Source organism: Mustela lutreola, chromosome 4, assembly GCF_030435805.1.
Source record: "Mustela lutreola isolate mMusLut2 chromosome 4, mMusLut2.pri, whole genome shotgun sequence".
Lineage (NCBI taxonomy): Eukaryota > Metazoa > Chordata > Mammalia > Carnivora > Mustelidae > Mustela > Mustela lutreola.
The window spans coordinates 154,512,507-154,528,893 of NC_081293.1; the positions used below are offsets into that span (position 1 = coordinate 154,512,507).

Consider the following 16,387-nt stretch of genomic DNA (forward strand, 5'->3'; position numbering starts at 1 on the left):
TAAATTAAGGCTGGTATATTTTGAAACAGCAAGAATTTGCGTGTGGAATGTTTTAACAGCTCATGGATTCCTATGACCACTCAGTATGACTTACACAAATACAAACCAAAACTCTACCAGGGAAATCAAATTTCATCAAATATCTCAAAGTAAAAATGTTTAACAAAAACCAGAAATGTGTAATGTTAGTTTGATTCTTCTTCTTCCATCATATTATGGAAACATAAAGAGGACAGAAGAATCTGCGGAATGTGGCACCGGCAACATCATCATGGATGCCAAGATGGTATGATAAAATCAGCGCTAATATTTGCAGGATGCTTCCTTAGCTGCCAGGCCCTTCATATGCATGTTTTTATTTAAACCTCATAACAACACTCTGAGATAAATACTATCTTCATCTGACAGAAGTTGAGGTCCAGATGAGTTAAATAGCCTTGGTCAAGGTCACACAGCCAGTGGGGTTCAGGGCAACACCACTACGTACTCCACAGGAAAGCCTCCCACACAGCTTCCTCCAGAAGGCAATGAAGGGGGGTAAATGGAGAGCTTTCCTTCCTTCAGAATTCACCAGAGCTCCAACAGCTAACATACCAAATAAATGTGGTATCTCACCACACCTTGAGATACGTACCATTATTCCCATTTTAGAGATTAAAAAACAAACAAAATAAGGCACAGAGAGGTAATATACTTGACAGAAGGAACAAAGCCAGGATCCCAAGTGAGGTAAGCTGGCTCACACAACCACAGAATGGACCACTATTCTACTGTTGTTTTCTCTGCTCCTCTAGGCCAAGCGCTTTTGCTCACTCCTGACCTTTAACCTCCTTGGCTTCTTTATCTACAGAACTAGCTAGTTGGACTAGATCACCTCTAGGTGGCCTTCTGGTTTTTCAGTGATAGTGCTCAAATTCATCTGCTCAAAATCATCTTTTTGCCATGATGAAAACTCACAGGATAGAGTATTTGAGCGGCTCTGATTTTTCTCCTCAGGGGAAGAAAATGCACCCAATAATGATCCTAATATACTTTCGGGATTAAGGCTCACTTCTTGGAATTTTGTATAGTATAAAAGAAAAATCTGAAATCACAAAGTTTTCATTTTAAAAAACAGTTAACCATTTCCTAAAAAGAAATGGAAATTTTAAAACAAAATAAAATTATAAGCTACTATTCTTTCCATTACACCTTGTAGAGTCTGGATAGCTTTTTCGCTGGAAACAACCGTCTTCAAAATTTACTACGGCATCTCAGCATCTATCCATACTCCATTAAAACACACGACCTGGGGTACCTGCGTAGCTCAGTGGGTTAAAGCATCTGCCTTCGGCTCAGGTCATAATTCCAAGGTCCTGGGATCAAGCCCCACATTGGGCTCTCTGCTTGGCAGGGAGCCTGCTTCCCCTCTCTCTCTCTCTCTGCCTGCCTTTCTGCCTACTTGTGATCTCTGTCTGTCAAATAAATAAATAAAATCTTTAAAAATAATAAAATAAAATAAAAAAATAAAACACATGACCTCTCAACAGTGTCTTATTAAATACAGTGATTAACAGGAGTGGAACAGTTTCTTGCACCATGTTTTAAAACCATCTGTACTGGTTGCAAACCAGTATAAGAAGAGAGATTTCATAGAAACATCTTAGTTCCTAGCTTCTCTCTCCCAAATAAGGACAAGAGTCTGCTAGCTGCCTGCACTCCAGCCTGACAGCACTGGGCTGCAGGTGAGCGGCAGCTGCCTCTATGAGCAAAGCCAGGGCTCTCCCTAGTTTGCCAGAGTGGTGGGGACCACTCCCAATTAGACTGAATTTGCTCATACACTGTGTCCTGAGGTCACCAAGTTTGAGAGGTTTAGGAAACAGGTTTCCCATTTTGGGCCTCTGTGCTCGAAGTCCATACCTGAGATAGTAGCCCATCTTCCAAACTGTTCTACATTAAATGCTTGCCTCCAGTAAAACTAAAAATTACACCCACAGAACTGAAACCCAGAAAGGGCACACCCCTTTAAAAGCATTATTCCAATAAAAAAAAAAAAAAAAAAAAAGATCCACAATCTTCACAATGCTAATTATTCCATCAGTATAAACCAATAGGTTCCCAACTCTGACAACAAACTACAATTGACCTTGACAGGTACTCAGACTCAGATCACCCCATGTCAATCCCATCATAAGCTCTGGGGGTGGAACCTTTATCCACCCATGTGATTCCAATGACAACTCCTCTTGAAAACTGCTGCCTCGCAGGGACTTGTAAATCAGTAAGACTGATTGCTGAAGGCCACTGATAAGAATAATTCTCATTACTTCATAATATATATTACATTAACACTTCAGGTGCCACTATCTTTCTGGGTTTTGACAAAATATTATGTTTTTGTTCTAACATCTGATATGAAATGTCCATATAATGCCCCTTAACCGAATTTCTTGTCTGGTGTTCCCCTATTTCAAACAAATATTTTGGTGTGGGCCCCTGAAAGAGCTCAGTGCTGAAGTGAGGCCAACATACAGAAGGGAGTTTCCAGCTCAGGGAGAACATTGAGACATATTAGTTTAAAGCAAACACTATCAGCCAATGAGTTTGTGCCAAACTCCAGATGTCTGGTGTCAGAAATATCCTATCCAAAGATCACCTCAGTAAAGATCTAAAACTGAAACTCTCTACAGCTTCCTTGGGGTCTATGAAATGCCGATGAGAGATCTGCTGAGCCCTGAAGAGGGATTTTAGTCCACAGTCCACCAGCCTGTCAGTTATCTTAATAAAGTGACATTAGCTGGGGAGCAGAGAGGCCTAGATAAGCTCATCTAGAATTTCTGGGGTGAAGGCTTTCGGTAACAGGTCCCTACCTGACAAAGGAACTTCAATATTCCATTTCTTTCATTGGATGTTTGATACCTGAAGAAGCATGGGCATAATAATCTATGCTTATTTATGCTTATTACCATGCTGTTCAGTTTACTTAATGGTAAGCTGTACAAATAGGTCTTTACAAATTTCCATGCTTTTGCCATTACTTACATAATTACACTATGTACTGACAATCAGGCAGCTGAATTAGCATTCGAGAGACTTTCGTTGAATGATTAGGTAAGAAAAATGGTGCTTCAACTGTAAGCCCAGATGTGCTCCTGCAGCAGCTGCTGAAGGCCTGGGATAAAGTCAGAGGACCTGAAAAGGGCTCTCTGTGAAGGACACCAGGGAAGCGTCCGGCAGGAAAGGCTCTACACAAACCCAGGCAACTGGGGTTTCAGCTCTTCCTTCACAGCGTTTATAGCTGGGTCCCGTTAGTTATCATTGGTCCAGACAAATTTTCAAATTAGTGCACATGAACATAATGCCAGTACTTTAATTTGGAAACCTAAACTAAAAGAGAAGTTTGTGTGTATAGTGTTAGGTTACCAGGAGGATCCCACCCCGAGAGAAATAAGTATCCACGAGGAGGGAAAACTAGTTAGCACCTTTAGACAATGCAATAATGACAACGATTTTAGAACTGCCAAATTCTTCATTCCATTGTTGTTACTGTGATGAGGGGATGCTCATGCACCTTCCCAACCACTGCAAACAACTTCAGCAGCCTGGAAACATACCTATTTCTTTTCTCTTCTTTTTTTTTTTTTTAATCTTATTTGTGTTTCTTGAGAGACATGAGCAAGGGGGGGCGGTGGGCAGAAGAGCAGAGGGAGGAGAGAGAGAATCCCAAGCAGGCTCTACACTCAGCTTTGCACAGAGCCTGACACGGGCCTCGATCTCATGACCACCAGGTCAGAAGTGACTGAGCCACCCAAGCGCCCCTGGGAACATTTCTATTTCCAAAGTATCTCCCCTAGGATCCAAACTGCTGCCTTTGGAAATCCAACCTTTCTTCTGTACGTGAGGCACTCAGGTACACAAGAGCCTCCACTGAGGTCCTAGGTGGCTCAGTTGGTTAAGCCTCTGCCTTTGGCTCAGGTCATGATCCAAGGTCCTGGGATTCAGCTCCACCTCAGGCTCCCTGCTCAGCAGGAAGCCTGCTTTTCTCTCTCCCACTCCCCCTGCTTGCTTGTACTCCTTCTCTCGCTGTCTCTGTCAAATAAATAAAACCTCGAAAAAAAAAAAAAGAGAGAGAGAGAGCCTTTATTAAAATGTAAACATCTTGTACAGGGCCACAACGCCGGCTGTATAAAGCAGGTACTAAGGTACAGGAGGACACCTGTAAACACCTGTAAGAACAAAGCCTACCCTTTACGCCCCTGAGCATTTTTCTGGTTGTACACTATATGCTACATTATTTGTTCTATGTCTTGGCCTATGTCTCACATCAGATGGGACACATGCTGTATTCTTAAGCAGTGGTAAAGAGCAATTAGCTGTGCCTCGCTAGTAGGTGGCTAATAAACGCTAGTAGGTGGCTAATAAACAATAGCTACTGTTACTATTTTATACAAACAAACAGACTATCAGAACTGTCCAAATTAGAAAAGCTAAATGGTAGTTGGATTCAAGATTCAAAACCCTGCCTTACAGTCCAAGCTTCTCCTCCCCCCAACCCCCTGCCTCCTTTATACCAAACTGCTCCAGCAAAAAGCTGAGAGGCAGCAAGACACACCTTTGTCCTACCATTGTTTAAGTTGTAGAATGTTCTAGGCAACCACATACTGTAAGGCAAGAAATCATTCAACTGAGCTTCATAATATCCTCAACGTGGAACAAGCCTCACCAAGTTCAACCCATAAGTATGAACATAAAGACATGCATTTCTCTTTCAAATCTACTTAAAACAAAGTCTTCTTCAAATTCCCTTAATATACACTGTTTGGGATAACTGCATAACTGGAATTTATGTCTGCCATAAACATACATAGAAACACATAAACATATTATTTTTCATATATGCACACTTCCAAAGAAGATTAGCTTCAAAGATGTTTTTTTACCACCCAAAGTTACCTTGGAACTTTCTCTTTTTACCATCCAAAACACTTTCCAATTTTTATTTTCATTTCATTTCAAACACTTCTTGAGGAAGAGGCTGGGAAGATGTCAAGGCACATCCTCCAGGAAAGGGCTGTGCTTTGGTGGGAGCAAAAGTATCCAGGGGCTTACCCTGAAGAATGGTGGGCAGGTACTCAGGTGCTACAGGACAAAGAGAGAAGGACCAATTATGATGATCCTGTTTTCTGAGGTAACAGAGGCTTTCTGTTCTGTAGGAAAATATTTCTGTCTTATAATCTTACCAAAATAAACATGCTGGTCCATTTTTCACTAGATTACTTATTTAACTCCAAATCAGAAGTACTTCTAGGATGGAATGTTTATTTCATAAGCTTGCACTGAAGGTGAATTAAGTACTGTATGAAAATTGGTTAATACAATCTCTGGTACATGGTACTGACTCCCTAACAAGAGTAACAAGAAATGGATCCATGTTTTGTGAGGCCTGCAGCTTTAGACTCTTTATGGGAAAAAAAATTACACATACAAAATGATTACAAAAATTATCATTTATTTAGAGTAAGAAATCACAACAAAATATAAAATTTTAAAAGCTAACATTACCAAAACATCACAAAATCAAAATCCAGAACAAGAACCCAGTATGTGAATTCACCTGCTGATAACACTGCTATAATTACTTCTTTTAAGCTTCATATTCTTTGATTCCTTCTCATATGACAATGACATATATTATTTTCTATAAGGTGCAAACATAAATCAGTCTTTCCTCAAGTGTGGGTAATCAGTACTATTTTAATTATTGATAATTCAGAAAAGTTACTTTCAGCCTCCCAGCTCCTTATTGGTAAAGCCATATAAATTTTTAGGATCACTGTCAAACTTGTAAACACCTTTATTAATTTTCCTTCATATATAAGCCATAAGAATTCAGGGCATTTCAAGCTTTCTTATGCATTGACAGACTTCAAATATTCTTTATATTGATGACATTAATTAACTAGTTTGCTGTCAATAATTTTTGTTGTGTTGATACACACACATGTGTCAAATGAGCAAGACACTTAAACACAGACGGTCTAGAAATAACACGGTGCATTTGTAAATGTACACTATCTCACACTGCATTATATATAATTACATATAATTTTATAATATATAAGTTATATAACCATATAACCATATATGAATGTAAATATGTAACATATATATAATATAAATATTATATATTATATGCTATACTATAATAATATATATAGAATAATAATATAATAATATTATATTATTGAGTGTAATTCCTAACAGAATTATGGAATTCTGTTATGGAATTAATATGGAAGTTCCATTCCTAACAGAAGGAACTTCCATATTAGCCACATGTAGATAAGAACTGAACTCCCTACTCAGAATTTTACACATTGAACAAACAGATTAATTTTCCAGACTTGCTCTGGCTCCATACATTTCAAAGTAATCCCTACTGGTAGATGCCATAGTACACATCCATACTGCAATACTACCTCTGGCCCCGCCCCTGTGTGTAAGGACACCAGCTGAGCTGGCACAATGGACAGTGGTCCTGGGAAGTGATTGTCATATTTGGAGAGCTACAAATAACTTTACTAGACACTTTACTAGCTACAAATAACTTTACTAGACACATAACTTTACTAGCTACAAATAACTTTACATAGAAATATGTACCATTAAACCCAAACTAAATATGTCCCAAATTCAAGTTTCCCCTCGTTCTATATCAAAGATACTCTCAACTCCAAGGTCACTGAACCCAAGGAGGCATGTTACAGAGGGGAAGTCACAGAAGAAAAGAAAAATGTTAGCCAAGGTCTGTTAATCCTACTTTTCCAATTTTTACAAGTTATGATCCCAAGAACACCCTGCTGCACATACTTCTAGGGCTTCTCCAGGACCCTGGAAAGGGCTGTGTGGGTCCTAGGAATGTATTCATACATGTTAAAACATGGGCTGTACAGCTGTGGGGCTCTGGGACTTGAGCTTCACTAGCTTCTCAATAAATCTGCTTCTGCGGTCCCTATCATTACCCATCGTTTATCTCAGTCTGTATATATATGGTCTTTCCAAACAAATTTCAATTCCTTGGAAACGGAAAGTACTATCTTGAGTACTAGCATATATAGTAAATACTCAAAAACATGTGTGGTAGAGGCACCCAGGTGGCTCAGTCAGTGAAGCATCAGCCTTCAGCTCAGGTTGTGATCCCAGGGTCCTGGGATGGAGCCCCACATCAGGCTGCCTGCTCCGGGGGAATTCCCCCCACTCTTATCACACTGGTGCTCTCTCGTTTGCGCTCTCTCTCAAGTAAATAAATAATTTTTTTTAAAAACGTGTGTGGCAGTCCTCACTATACATAGTGATTCTGACAGAGAATGAGCTATGATATAAATCATAAATGTATACAGGTATTATATACACATACATATATATACACACATACACATATATGTACACACATGTATGCATGTGGGTGTGGAGATATTCACATACATGTATAAATATATTAAATATGTATTGTATATACTATATACATCATTTATCTATATAGTATATCTATATATCAATTCTCTATAGAATACCAAAGACAGAGTGAGTCGTTCCATGTCAATAATTAAAACATGGCATGAAGATCTTGTTCCCTCAAAGATGTCCATCTCAGAAGAAAGTCACCGTTCGAGTCTGGCAGAAAACAAACAGGGCTTCCTTTACGAGGCCAGTGGGTGAGCCAAGCAAGGGCCACTCTAGCCATTAGGAGACTAACAATGCTAGATAGAAAGTCTGGAGTTAGTGACCCAAGAGAGTCACTCTGACTCCTGCCAGAGTGAAGAGAACTACTGGGAAGACTTCATCCTTAAAGAGAATATCTATTAATGCAGTCCCTGCTTGCAGCTGGCCTTTAAATAAAATAACAGGTGAAAACTACTGTAACACTGCAGACGTTAGTGCAAGGGAAAATACAATTTTCTTTAAACTGCCTGAGCATATTAAAATTGAAAGGCTTTTTTTCCACACCTCCAATAAATTTCTGACATTTGTGGTTTCTGATTTTCAGGTTCTAAACAAACAATATGTGCTATTCAACACTTGCACAAGGTCTACATGGAGCAAATCTGTTACTTCATCATGAAACAAAATACATTATCTTAAGTCCAGCAAGTTCAGTAGCATACAGGCCAGATCTGAGAGGGCAGGGGTCAGGATGGGTGGGGGAGAGAAATATCAAGAAATGTGGGGTCTGTTTTATTGTCCTAAAAGCAAAAGCTAGAAAAGGGAGGCTTCTTAAAGTAGTTTGATAGCACTGTCCTGTCTCTCAGATCTCAGACGAAAACACAAGGCCTTTGGCTTCGAGATAGTCCCAGAAAAGCCCCTCACATCAAGTGTCACCAGGCTGCTTTGGCCAGGAAACTTCTTCACTGTCATCACTGCAAAGAATTGGGTATTCTGGAAACAGCCAGCAGTCTGCCCCTCTAGTACAGTCACATGTGGGAGAGGTCTCCAAAATACAGGCATTCTAAAGGAAGCTCTTTACCTAATATGGAGGCTTTTATCAACCCAGTCGGCTGCAGGCAGTTTTTCTGTCTGTGCATCTCAGTCAAACACCAGAAAACATGGACACTACAACCAGAAAACAATCAAAACTTTTGAGATTTAGGAGATCAAACGTTCATTAGCAAGGGTCCACAAAGGGTATGCTGTTTACAGGTGAGAACTGGCACAAATGGAAAACTGTTCTGTAGAAATCTGTGAGTTGTTAGAGGTAGGGCCTCCCACACTGGGCGGTATGTGTGTACCCTCACGCACACGCATGCACTTGAAACCTCGCCTGGCTCTGTACCTGGGACCTTCTTGGGAATTATGGAAGGGAGCAGCAGGGCACCTTGCCGCCAAGCCACAGGGTACAGGCAAAGAGCAGGGCAGGCAGTGACAAGCCTTTCATTCATTCACTTACTCCTTCAGTCATTCCTTCTCCCCACAGGAAGTGTCCTCAGAGGAATGTGCCCACAAGCTCAAAGCATAGTGCCTCTTTCTAGTCCAGGGTTTTTCCAAATAAATACAGGCCACAAGGAAAGGCCATGCTGGAGGCCACTGGCCTTGACACCACTTTCCAGTCCACAGTGGCAAAGGCCTCTGCCAGCACCTGAAGTACCTCTAGCCACAGAATAGAGAAAGTGGCCAGAGCCTGTAACCCCAATTCAGGACTGCTGAAGGGTTTCCCATTTCCTGTTTGCAACCTTTCCTGGGAAGGGCCTCGTGATTTCACAGAGTTGTAGGTGGACACATCCCACATTCTGTTAACCTCTACAGTAGTTTTTCATAGTAGGATTACAGACTTGTATGATAAATACACAAAATGGCAAGAAAATCAGGTGACTGTACTGTAAATGAGTACTGTACACTTAATCTTCCTCAGCCAGTGCATGGGGTAGGTACTGTCACTGTCCTCACTATACAGAGGCAGAAACTGAGGCACAGGGAGGCTGACAAGCATCAGAGGAATATAGTCAAACCCAAACATGCTACGTTCACTACGCTGCCTCTCAGATGATCCTCGCTTCAAGAGTTCAGAGCTATTTTCTCAAGGATGAAACACAGACCAATTGCCTCCAGTGGGGGGCGGGGGGGCAGGCATAGGGACAGTACTATCTAGCTCTGCTACCGATCTAAAATCCAAATTCCAGTTCACACTTGGCCAGCCATGGAAACTTAAGGCGTTATATAACCTTTCTGTGCCTCAGTTTATTCACCTATAAAGTGGGGATAATAAGGGCCTATTACCTATTCTATATATCCATCTATTTAGCATACTATGGTATTACTTTAAGAAGATAATGTAATTATTTACTAAACTATTGTTGGAGCCAAATTGTACACTACTATTGGCAATAGAGTAAGTACCTTATTTTTCCATCCAGGGACTTAGACCTTTACTAATTAGATGGTTTACAAATCTACCCTCTGAAATGAAGCAGCAAAGATTTATCCCTTTTGGTTTTGGAAATGAGGAAACTAATAGAAATGCACAAAAACCTGTTGACATGCAGCATCAAGAACCACCATGTCAAAGCTACTGCAAGCCACTAGGACAACAGTATTTCATCTCCTAATATAGCCCCTACAGGAAAATCTGAGTCAACAATAGCAAAGCTGAGGCTCCTAACATCTGGGGAAAGCTCAAAATGAACTTTTAGTTGAGTACTATCACAAGAATAACTAAAATGGGTCAGATTCTCTGTTTTCAGTTTAAGAGGTGCAAGCTGCCTTGGAGCCTTTGCACTGTCTATTCCCTCTGCCTGGGTCCTGACGTTCCCCATGTTCTCATGGCTAACTTTCTCCCTTCTGTCAAGATTACCCTTTAGTTTCTCAGTGAAGTCTATCCTGATCAACCAATTAAAAATTCTAACTCTTCCTCCTCTCAATCTACCTTTAGGCTGCTCTAATTTCTCTTTCTCATAACCACCTTCAACATCCTATTTAATTTATTTTTATGTTGAGTGTTTATTGTCTATCTCCCACCACTAGAACATAAACTCCCCAAAGTTGGGCTCTTTGTTAACCAAAAGCACCAAGGGCCTAGAACTATGCCTGGTATAAAATAGATACTAAACATATATTATCACATAAATAAATGTAACATGCAGAGGTACTTTTACAAATGTACCAAATAATCAAATCTAACAAGAATAAATAAAACAGTTTCTTTTCTGGGACCAACACCCCAAAGATTTCTCAGCACTGAGATGCACGGACAGCAGGCATTTCATGAGTCTGTGACATTGACCTTCAGTGCTAAATTTAGTGCCCTTGGTGTTTCTGTGATTCCTAGTTACCAGTTTAGCTTCACCTACCTAGGATGTGCATGTCAAGAGTGTTTCTACAAACTCACAGTAGATACTGTGAGTAGATGAATCAAACAAATCTTGATCAGCTCTTCCCATCTCCAGGAAACAGAGCCAAGCTATGAATGAATTGAGAGCAAAGCTGATTAAGAAACACTTAAAACTGTAGGCTGTGGGATTTCTAGGCAATGTAAGTTGAAGGAAGGGCTTGGGCTGGGATACCAGGGTTGTCCACAGAGAGACAGGCAGGCACTCCAGTAGTAGACCAGCAATGAAAGGCAAGGACCAACACAGAAACGGACATGGGTATTCCACTCCTCTAGGAGGAAGAGAGCTAAGACAGAGGATGGGAGAAAATCACACTTCCCTTGACTCTACAGCCCCAAATCCTTGTTCCTATGGGTACAGGAAAATGGTTAAAAACAAGAGCTAAATGCACATATGTAACAGAACAGAAACAGCGATTCTCCACTTAATGCACTTAATCTGAACTAAGTGTTACAATTATATAATGAAAACTGTGGGCCTCGTGTACCAAGGCCTTGAAAAATCTGTCAAGTAAAAACCACGCCATAGTCCCACAAACCTTCATGTCATTACTGCTTAAGGATTCTGACTAGCAGTTAAAAAGTAGTAACTCAGAAAGTTCCCCAAGATGGAACTACCACCTGAACATACTTCTAATAAAATGAAAGATAATATTAAAATAAATCTTTTAGCAGTCCTTTCATGCATCTTTTTTATGTGGCCACTCAATAACAAGGACACACAATCAGAAATCAAATATTAAAAATAATGAGCCACAAACAATAAATAAATACCACTTAACAATCCATACAAAGAACTTTCACTAAATGCTTCGTCCACTATATCTGCACTCATGGCCCCTCATCAAGTGTATTTACGTGTCACTGCCTATTAATGGGGATGTTTTTACCCTTCTCAGGTCAATTCTTATTTGTCCATACAGAGCTGTCTTTAAAAGCAAAGGGCCTCTGCTCTGTAAAAGCACCCAATAATTTAAGTTCATCTGGGAATTTTGAGTATTTGTTCATTTCAAGCATTTATTTTCCATAAAGCTGGCTGGTTTTAAACTAATTCCAAAGTACAGTCATTGTTAGCCTTGCCACACAGTGTGCCTAAGTCATAACTATTGTTATAAACTTAATTCTTCAATATTTTCATTAAAAGACTAGCCCTCTGGGGATGAGCATAACTTAAAAACTGAGTTTCAGAAAATTTACAGAACCTTTAACCCTCTTTAAAAATGTTTACCCAATACTAACAACAATTTCTGCAAACTTAAAAAGCTCCTTTGATCCACCAACCATTTAAAATCTAACTGATTATAAACTAAATCCTCAAGTGGGATAACTGCCTTTAACACATTTTAATATACATAACTGATATTTCATTTAACCAGCTAGTCCAAGTAGGCAGCCAGTGCGGGAAAATTATTACTCACCTTACATTAATTATAGTTTATCCTGAACTAACTCTTGGCGAAAGGGAATGGGATATGCAATGACAGCCCTCCTTAAGTCGGGAAATATTATTTATTTATATATGTATATACTATATATTTATTTATTTCTTATTTGTTTCTACCTATTGTTTTCCGCGTATTATTGAAAGGAAAGGAATCGGAACTAACCAAATTTCTCTTGGAACTTTCATTACTGGAGTTTGTTTTATTTTAAACTGCCCATCATGAAAAATCTGATTGATCCTTTAAGTACCTTCGGTTATGGCTCTTCAGTCATGATATGAATCAGCAAATTTGTTACTCCATTATTCCTGCTTTTAAGGCTACCAAAACTTGCCTACTTCTCTCACACCTCTCTCTGAGGAGACGGCGGAAACTCTTATACGGATGTTTTAAAACTTTCTAAGTTTCAAAATCTAGACAATTATTCATCAGGAGTATTTCTTGAAAGACATTCGGTAGACATTTTCAAATGATTGCTTCCCATTCCAGATGCCCCTGCCCCTCTTATCCTATGCTCAACTAGCAGTCAACGCTTATTAAGCACCCACTGTGTGCCAAGAGAAAGCATTATACTAAGCAAAGAGCATAAGGCTCGCCCTCATTTTATTCGTGCATAAATACACAGCAGTCGTGATTTATTCTCACAACTTTGTAGAAACGTGAGTTGCATTCACATGGGTGAGTCCACAGCATTCATTTGGAAATGGCTTTCTGGGCTGAATTTACAGGTTCTCCGTATTGGACAGCCCCGACGGGACATCACGCGGTCCCTTCACCTTCCAGCCCACACAGGACAGCTCGTGGACGCCAGCCACACCTTCTGCAGGTGGCTGGATCGTCAGAGCCAAACGAGCCCACCCATCTCCCCTCGCAAGGGCTCAGAGTCCGTAAATGCGTGCAGGACTCCTGCGAATTCAAGGACTTGTTGAAAGGCCCCGGGGTCCCGGGCAGTAAGGGAAAGCCGCCGGCGCCCCCTCCCCCCGCGGCCACCGAGTCCCCCGCGCCCCGGGCGCTGCGCAGGCCGCCGCCGCCGCGGATCCCGGGCGCAGCCGGCGCACCTCGGGCCTAGCACCAGTGGAAAGGCAAATCTGAGCCGGGACACGTTTAAACGCCCGGCCGCAGCCCCGGGAGACTGCTCTCCAGCAGACACAGCCGCAGGGGCCTCCGGGGCCGCACGGCCTGGGGCGTTGGGCGCGGCCCGCGGGCGCCCCCGGCACCTCAGCCCGCAGCGCCCCAGCGTCCGCGCCAGGCCAGGGCAGGGGCGGGTGCCCAGGGCCCCCAGGCCCGCGTCCCTGGCCGGGCCGAGCGAGCCCCGCGGCGCGGGCGCAGAGGGCTAGAGCCGGGTCCTCCGCCCGCGGCCGCCGGCTCCCGCCCCCTCCCGACGCACCACACCTAGCAACCCGCGCTGACAGGACGCAGTGGCGGCGGCGGCGGGAGGAGGAAGCGGAATGGCTGCCGCGGTGGAGCCACCCCCGCCCCCCCCCCCCGCTCCCACCTCCCAGCCGCTGCAGCCGCCGCCGAGCCCTGACAGCTCTAGCCCGGGCGGAAGCAGCGGGCGGCGTGCAGCGCCCGCCCCCCGGCGCCCCCGGCGCCTCGGGCCGCCCGGACCACCAGGCCAACTAACTCCGCGCCCCTGCCCAGCGCCAACCGCCCGGCCCAGCCGCGCCCTCCGCCCCGCGCCCCCTCCCCCGGCGCCCGGCCCCGCCGCCGCATCTCCTCGCCGCCGGGTCCCTCCTCCCGGCGCCCCCGCCGCGGCGCACCCCCCACTCCCACCACTTCGCCGCCGGCGCGCACGCCCCTCGGAATCCCCCAGCCGGGCCGCCCGCCGGCCCCCGCACCTCGGGGCGCCCGCCCCCTCCCCCACCCCGCTCCCCGCCCCCCCCAAGCACCTCGCGCCTCCGCATCCCGTCACCCCCACGCCCCGGGCTTGCACACACCCTCCCGCCCCGCCGCCGCCTGCCTCCCTCCCGGCCACCCCTGGCCATTCTGGGGTTCTCGCTTGGGCAGGAGTTTCCGCGCGCAGGGCACCCCGGCCCACCCCCGGGCCATTTACCGATGTGGTTGTCCTCGATGTGCTCAATGAGGTCGGCCAGGGTGGGGAAGTGGAGTCCGCAGCCCCCGAATCGGCAGGTATTGGAGAAGAAGGAGGCGGCGGCGATGCCTGTCATGGTGCTACATCGAGAGCCCCCCTGGTGTCGGCTCTGCGAGCGCCGGGCCGGCGGGCGGAGGGAGGGAGGGAGGGAGGGAGGCAGGGTGGGGTGAGGAGAGGAGGGGCTGGGGGAGGGGGAGAGAGGCGGGGTGAGGGGAGCGGAGAAAACGGGACGGAGGGAGAGGGGGCTAGAGCGATGAAGGAGAGCGAGGAGAGACCGGGAGGCTGAGGGAGGCGGTGGCGGCGGCGGCGGCGTCGGGAGCGGCAGGGTGGGGGTGGGGGGGTGAGGCCGCCGCAGCTGGGAGGAGGGACCAGGGCGCGCGGCAACAGCTGTGCGGCCCCAACCTCGGCTCCTGGACCGAGGCCTCACCTGTGAGCTCCTGCCACCAACTTTATCCTGTCGGCCTGCCCTTCACAGCTGGTAATACATGCAATCTGTTTGCAGCTTCCTTGGTTATGTGTATTACCTTCTTGATATATACACATCTATTAATTACATATGCACCCCGCGAAGAGAATTCAGGGAGTTACCCAGGCCCCACTCGGGGGCATTTGTTTGCACTTGGCCACCTGTCTGGGTGTGACACTGACATTCACAGGGGACCCAGGAAAGGTAATTGTGTGCACCTAACTCTTTAAACCTTTTTTTTTTTTAAGTCATTTTTCTCTGGAGGTTTGTACTAACTAATTGATTTTAATGAAATTTCCCTCTAGGCCAAAAGAAAATCTTAGCTTTATTTAAATTTCAAAATAGATTTCTTGATTGTCAAGTGCATTTGCCCGTGTTTTACATATGTACCACGTTTGTTATACTCCCAGCTCCTTTTGGGAAAACAAAAACGAAAATTATTTCATTTCCCCAAATTATAGCACCCCACTGCCCTATCTTAGGTCTGGGAATTGATTCACTCCTCTCTGGGAGCAAGACTATTAGCAGAAAGGCCACTGCCTTGCTTAAGGCTAGAAGGAGTAAAAACAGGGTCAAGGGACATATTTACTCTTCATTTAAAAGAGAAAAGACTCCTACAATCAATCTTGATTACATATTTAAACAATAATGTTGGCCAGTTAAATACTTAAGTTGAATTTGGCAGCTTCCCCCTAAAACCCGCATTTTGCTAAGAATGGGTTACTTTCTGGTCCCCACTAGAAAGTTGGTCTCGTCCCAGTTGCGCTCATTTTTTTTTTTTTAAGATTTTATTTATTTATTTATTTATTTATTTATTTATCAGAAAGAGAGACAGAGAGAGAGCACAAGCAGGGGGAGTGGCAGGCAGAGGGAGAAGCAGGCTCCCCACTGAGCAGGAAGCCCAACTTGGGACTTTGGGATCATGACCTGAACCTAAGGCAAGGCTTAACCGACTGAGCCACCCAGGTGCCCCACACTTGCATTTTTACCTGCCAAGTGTGTAATCTCTGATAGCACTTTATCAGAGGCCTAAGGAACATTATACATTATCAGCAGTTTATAATGCAATAGTGCATTTTTAAATTAATACAGGCATACTGAATTTAGCACTTTTCCTTAGGACAAATTTTACTTACCTCTGGTGCAGATACATAAAGTGTTCCCTTCTCCATAAACTATATTCATCTCCCACAGTTAGTACTTTCCATTTGAGTTTTCAGAGTTAGGAAGGCACCACCGAAGTTTTACAATCGGATGGTCACAGCGACTAGGGTTGATTAGTTCCCTCACCCATGGCATTTCCCCTTCTCTCCCATTTCTTTTTGCCCCTTTCACAAGGTGACAGACTTGTGCTGAGAGGAGAGTTGGGTTGGATGCGGCTGGGGCGATTGTATCATCGAAGTTCATTTGGGTGCCAAGAATGGTTTCCTGGGTGGGGGCAGGGCCTGGGTGGGCCTGGGTGGGCCTGACAATTAGCCAGCAACCCGGTTGGCTGGAGACTGGAGCCAGGACCAGACAAGGGTCTAAAG

At 44.1% G+C, this 16,387-nt stretch overlaps 1 protein-coding gene across 1 annotated transcript in view; it reads right to left on the reverse strand.

Annotated features, from left to right (window-relative positions):
* Positions 1-14,719, reverse strand: part of JAZF1 (JAZF zinc finger 1) — a 321,514-nt gene extending 306,795 nt beyond the window's left edge. The window contains exon 1 of the mRNA XM_059171448.1: positions 14,354-14,719. Within this exon, the coding sequence (XP_059027431.1) occupies positions 14,354-14,468 (115 nt within the window). The 5' untranslated portion in view covers positions 14,469-14,719. The remainder of the gene's footprint in view (positions 1-14,353) is intronic.
* Between the last annotated feature and the right edge of the window lie 1,668 nt (positions 14,720-16,387).